The following is a 6,598-nucleotide window of genomic DNA, read 5'->3' on the forward strand; positions in this document are numbered from 1 at the left end:
AAAACTGAAAGCAATCCAAGTGTCTATCAATAGATAAATAGGTAAGCAAAATGGGGGTCTATTCATGTGCTGGAATATTATGCAACCTTAAAAAAGAAGGAAATTCTGACATATAGCAGGCAATGAATCTTGAGGACATTATGCTAAGTAAAATAAACCAGTCATAAAATAACAAGTACCAGAACACTTACATGTAGTCCCTGGAGTAGTTAAATTCATAGAGACAGAAAGTAAAAGGGTTGTGGCAAGGGGCTGAAGAAGGGAAGACTGAGGTTTAGTATTTAAAAGGTATAAAAATTCAGTGTTTCAAGATGAAAAGAGGTCTGGGGATAGGCTATAGAGTGGCGTGATTGTGCTTAACACTGCCCAGTTTTACCCTTTGATAAAAAATAGACTGGCTAAGGTAGAAAATCTTAGGTGTGTTTTACCACAAATATCTTAAAAAGGCAAACTTTCTGATGAAAATGTACTAGTGCACTGACTTCACAGCTATGGCTATACAGCAAAAACTACTAAGCATGCCAAATATAAACTGACAAAATTCAGTTGAATAGGGAAACATTTTAAATCATTTTTTCTGAATTAGAAACACTGATTTTTTAATAGAAAAATTCTAAATGTACATTTTTTATGTATCTAAGGAATGTGTGTAAAAATGTTACCTGGTATAGCATTCATTAGCTACCAATGACTGTTAACCACTCGAGACGTAATTAGTCCAAGTTAATCATGCTATTAAGTGTGAATACATCCCAGAGTTTAAAGACTTGGAGGTAAGAGAAAGAATGTAAACTCAGTAATTTTATATTGAGTAGATAATGAAACAATGGTTTAGATGTATTTGGTTGAATGAAATATATTATTCAGTCATTTAACCCACTTCTTCCTTTCCTCCAACATGCCTACTAAAAAATGTGTACTTACAAACATGCCTAACGATATTTTCATTGGCAACTCTGGAGTGGACAACAAAAATCCTATGCAAAAGCATATACATTAATAAGAAGAGAACCAGAGGAGCCCAAATACTACAAAAGATCAACAGTCTGTACTCAGGATAAAATTAGGTGAAGTAGACAGAAATGGGCAAGAAAAGATGGTTCATTCAGTAGGTCAACATCGAGTCAGGGCAGCGGTCACTGCATCCCCCATCTCCTGCCCACCCTGTCGCCGCTGGCCACCATGCCTGGCGTTCCTCTCACTGACCCCTGTAACCTCCGCTATACCCCCAGAGAGGATTTGGCACTTCCGCTCATGGAAGACCGTCAGGAGAGTGAGGCTGCAACCTCTAGAAAGAGGGAATGAGACCCACCCCGAGATACAATTTTTGGCACATTCCACCTGGGCGTGGGTGAATAAAGAAGCCAGTACAGACCTGCGATAATGGCTGCCTGTTGAGACAGTTTATGCCCCCGATGAAGAACATGTTGGGCATGATGGGCCTGGGGTAATCCATCACAAAGTCTCCTCTGAACAGCCACACAGACCCATGGCTAAAAATGTCCCTCAGCGACACCTCTCTCTGCAGGAGTTCAGAGGCAAGGCTCGCAAAAGGAGAAAGGGAAATGTGGCAGACGTAGTTCACGGCCAGAGGGATGAGCATGTTCTTGACCCTCTGCAGGAATGTCATGTGGTCTGTAAGCTCCGTTAGGAGCCTGGGAATATATGAGGACGGATTTGGGCACTGTGTCCCCTCGGCGTCGAGGTCACAAGGAATGGAACGCAAGAAGAACACAGCCGGGATGGACAGGTACTTCGCCAGCAGAGCCCCGCAGGGGTAAACGGGATCCGTTAAAACCACATCGAAGTTGCTGGAATTCAGGTGCCTGATCAGGTCCTTGTGAAACACCAGCTCCCTACAAGCCTTCTCATAGATCAGAGCCGACTCCCTCGTCTTTTCCATGCTTTCCAAAAATTTCACTAGAAGAGGCTGACTTTCAAAAACCATTTCGGAGTAATCCTGAAATAACTTGTCGAATTCCTCCTGAGTGTAAGAGAACTTGTAGCGCTTCATGGTGAAGAAGTCCTCCGCCTTGATGTGCAAGTTGACGTCTGGTGCGAGGACCACGGCCTGGTGACCTCGGGCGTGAAGCTCCCGCACGGCCTGCCGCATGCTGAGCCAGTGGCTGCCATCCATGGGGACCACCAGCACCTTCCCGCCCTGGACCCCAGAGCAGACACACAGGCAGAGCCACAGCCCCAAGGGCACGGGCCAGGGGCCCCGGAGTCCTGCAGACATCTCAGATGAAGCCCAGCCCAGGTGACTTCCAGCCCAGCTCTGCTCCCATATTGATTTATTTGTCTTTATCTTTGTCTTTATCTTCGTTAATCATTACAAACTCTATCTATTGCTATCTTTCCCCACTGTTTCTCCCAAGGTTGTCCACTCCCCCAGAAAACAGCCAAACCCCCACCCCCAAAATGATCTAGAACTCGAATGAAACAGCAGTTCTCTTCAGAGTATTCTAGGTCGGTTCAGGTCGTTTTCTTATTTGTTCTTCCAGGTCCGAAAATCAGGCTTTGGGTGTTCAGTCCACTTGTTTGCCTCCTGTTGGCTGTGATCCTGCAGCGAAGGTGCTCACAGTCTGAGAGACACCCACCCACCCTGCTCTCCAGACGTGACCTGAGCTGAACACTTCAAAGTCTCTCCTCCCCTGGTGAGTGCATGGACCCCTTCACCCCACAAATGCTTGGCAGCTCTTATGACAAGGCAATGCCAAGACAATGTCCTCTCTGTGGGGACGCTGCCTCTCTAGCCCAGTGTCCTTTCTGCATCAGGACCCTCTGACCACATTCTAGAGGAGCCTGCCCCCAGGGGCTGCCAAACAGGGACCTGGGAGAATCCAGGCTCAACGTGTGAAGAAGACAACACAGGCCTGGTTGAGAATTCTGTACCCACCGCATGAACTGTGAGCTGCTGCTACCTGAAGCGTGAATGGGCAAGACATGCTTCAGCAATGGCACAGAGCGGGAGAAGGGAGCCGCCTCCAGGCCCTGCACAGCCCAGTCAGCCACGTAACTTTGTGTCTCTCCCGAGGCTCAGCTCCACCCTATCCCTCCACGCAGGTGAGGTGCTGTCTCCGCTGTGCTGAGCTGGGTTGTGTGTTGGCCATGCGATGCCAGAGCATGGGTGCAGGTGGGACTTCCACACTGGGAGTCCCTTTGTGTGTATCTGCCCTGGCCCCTGGCAGGGAGAGCAGCAGGGCCCCCGGCAGCTGGTCCTCACCAGACACGTTTCCAAACCTCACTGATGAAGACCTGAGCCTGAGAAGGCGGCGCGGGGGGTGGGGGTGGGGGTGGCACGCGAGGCCAACATCATGGCGCAAGCCGTCCGTCTGCAGTGGGGGACGGCGTCCTGGGCGGGGAGGTTCAATGAGGCAGAGCTCTTGATTTGTGCAGAAATTAAGCTATAGATTTATTGCAAAGTCAAGGAAATCTCACTGTAGTGTTTGACACGACGAAAATCGGTTGAAATTCACAAGAATCATCAAACTTCTGGAAATAGTGAAGTTTCCATCGGCCCTGTGCTCCACAGATAATAACCACGACTTTTGCCAACTGTTTAAAAAAAGCTTCGGACAGCACTGGACAGCAGGAAAAAGCAGGTGATAATGGGGGGAGGGGCACAGATATCCCTGGGTGTCAGGCTGGTCACCAGCCAAGGGAGGGTTCTACTCTGTTCCCCCACCCCCCACCCCCACGGCCCTGCCCGCACCACTGCACGAGCTTGTCTCCATGAAGGAAGAGGTGGATCTACGCCCATTGTCCCCCGCTGACCACAGGGTGGCCAGCAGCTCAGCCAGCCCATCCCCCACCTAGGGTCAGGGCTCCCTGAGCAGCCTTTCTGGGCTCCCGGGCGGCCCTGCTGGCTCATCAGACTGCGTGGCTGATCACGGGCCACAGGTTGCCAATCCGGAGTGGATGCTAACCGCACGGAAAGAGCAAGAATCATCCCAGGGCCAGCGCCCAGGGGGCGTCTTAGTCCCAGAGCCCCAGGGCACAAGGCAGCCAGCCCAGGACGGAGGGGCGCCTCGCCCACTAGAGGCACAGGGCAAGGTCAGCGCCAGCAGCAGGTGTGCCCCAGCAAGTGTCTCGGGAAGGCCGCAGCTACCCTCCCACCCCAGACACTGTGCATCGCAGAAGGCCCCCACCGCCACCCCAGAATGGCCCAGAGAGGCGTGGGCCAAGTGCGTGCGGCACATTCACTAGGACAGACCCTAGGGTGGGTCGTTAACCATGCCAATCAAATCCGAAGGTTGAAACCATGTCACGTATATTCTCTGATCACCACCTTACAAGGAAAAAAACAATCACAAAAAGGAAGGGGAAATCGCTAACGTGTGTAGTTTGAACTACACACCTTTGAATAAGCAAGGAAATCAAACAAGAAATTTAAAACTAATGGAGATCAATGAAGGTGAAGACACAACTTTTCAGAACCCATCCGTGGCACACAGCAAGAGCAGTGTTAAGTGGGAAACATAGCACGACCGAGAAAGAACTCGGTAAGCAGTCTCCCGCTCCCCTGAGGGTACCTGAGAGAGGACAACAGACAAACCCCAAGCTGGAGGAAGGAAGAACATAAAAAATTAGAGCAGAAATAAATGAGATACAAACCAAAATACAGTCTAAAGTGTCAGTAGAATCAAACACTAGATTCTTGGGGGGGGGAAATCACTAAAATAGGCAAACCTTTAGCTGAACTTATTAAGAAAACAATGGAGAAGAGTCTAATAATAGAATCAGACATTAAAGACAAGTTACAACAGACATTTCACAAACATAGAGCGCTTAAGAGCTTACTGCAAACATTTATGTGCAGCACCCAGATGAAATGGACAAATTCTTAGAAATCTACAACCCTGAGACTGAACCAGAAGGAATAAACCTGAACAGAAGAATCATCAGCAGGAACTTGAAACAGCAATCAAATGTCACTAAAAAAAATAATAATAATAAAACCCAGGCCAAGAGAGTTTCACTAGTGAGTTCTACGAAACCTGCAAAGATGAGATAACATTAACCTTCTCACACTCTCTCCAAAAAATACAGAGGGAGTTCTTCTAAACAGTCTACAAAGCCAACATCACTCTGACACAAAATGCTGATAAAGACATCACACACAGACGTCTGTGTCAACTAAATGACAGACCGGTAACCCCCGCAAAAATCCTCAGCAAAATACTAACATTGAACAGTGCATCAAAAGGATCACACATCAAGGCGAGTGGCGTTTATTCCAGGGACACCATCATGGTTCCATAGCCAAAAACCAACCAGTATAATTTGACACACCAATAAAAGATAAGGTAAAAATCACGTGACCATACCCATAGATGCAGAGACATCATTTTATAAGATGGAACATTCATGACAATAAAAAGAAAGTATGGGGTGGTGGAACATGTCTCAACAGAGTAATGTCCAAGCGTAACAGACCCACATTACACTCAGTAGAGAAAGACTGTAAGCACTACCCTAGATCTGGTACAAGACAGGAGGCCACTGTCACCACCGCTGTTCAACACAGCACTGGGAGTCCCAGCTAGAGCAACTAGGCAAGAGAAAGATGCAAGTGGAATCCAAGTGGAAAAAGAAGAGCGATCATCACTGTGTTTGCAGAGGACATGATAATAAGAGAGAGCACCCTGAAGCGCCGCTGGGGGAGCAGAAGCAAAACACCTAACTGACCTAACTGCGATGTAAGCCCACACAGTGAAGCGTCACCATCAAAATCAATTGACAAAGGTGCAAGCAATGAGCTAGAAGAGAAAGAAATCAAGAAAACACACTCCCCCACCCCGAAAGAAAGAGCCTCTGGGCTGGCTGGGCCCCTGAGGGCCCCACATTCGCTCAGAGCAGGCAGAGCTCCCCTTTGCAGTCCTCCGGCCCTTGATGTCACCCTGACGTCTGCCTGGGTCCCGAGAGCAGCCACTCGTGAGCTCTCTGGCGCCCTCTCGCACTCTGCCACAGAAAAAGAAGAGCAGAGGTCGCAGATCATGGAGCTGAGTCTGCGGAGCAGGTTGAGCCCCGGAGCTCCAGTCTCTGCCATTCGCCCGGCGCCAGCAGCCTCTGCACCCGACCAGCAGCACCCCCTCCTCCTGCCCGCCTCAGCAGCCCCTCCGTGCCCAGCGCCTCCGTCTCCTCCTCCATCAGCTCTTCCAGGCACCAGCCTCAGCGCCCCTGGCCGCCCAGACCTCGGGGTCACTTCCTGTGCACATTGTGGCCAGGAGCCCCCAAGCCGGCGCCGCCAGGTGGCCGGCTGCACCCACCTAGCATAGGAGGCAGGAGATGACTTGGATCAAACCTCAGGGGGGACCAGCACACCAGAGGAGCGCTGGCTCCCACAGGCACATGAGATTTGGTTCCTTCCAGGTGCCTGACCTGTGCACAACCTAACACTGGCTAGAGCGAGGCCAGGGACACAGCGCGCAGGCTCCTCCCCTTTCAAACACCTGTAGGTTGACTCACAAAAACCCAAGCCTTGCAGAGGCGACAAGTATTTACTTCTGCTCTGCAACAGATTCTCTGTGGCTTTTTAATAGAAAAGACTTTAATGTATAGGTTTGGATGTATCTATGGAAGTGTACAGATGTCA

At 49.7% G+C, this 6,598-nt stretch overlaps 1 protein-coding gene across 2 annotated transcripts in view; it reads right to left on the bottom strand.

Moving 5' to 3' along the window:
* The window catches only part of LOC101624222 (UDP-glucuronosyltransferase 1-1), a 55,325-nt gene that overhangs the window by 17,918 nt on the left and 30,809 nt on the right, over window positions 1-6,598 (bottom strand). Inside the window, exon 1 of one of the 2 annotated variants that reach the window (XM_012729305.1) lies at window positions 1,376-2,239. The exons of the other annotated variant lie outside the window; for it this stretch is intronic. Coding sequence (XP_012584759.1) covers window positions 1,376-2,239 — 864 coding nt within the window. Of the gene's footprint in view, window positions 1-1,375; window positions 2,240-6,598 lie in introns of those variants that run through there. 2 annotated transcript variants of the gene reach the window in all.

Source organism: Condylura cristata, unplaced genomic scaffold (assembly GCF_000260355.1).
Source record: "Condylura cristata isolate star-nosed mole 26May11 unplaced genomic scaffold, ConCri1.0 scaffold00002, whole genome shotgun sequence".
NCBI lineage: Eukaryota > Metazoa > Chordata > Mammalia > Eulipotyphla > Talpidae > Condylura > Condylura cristata.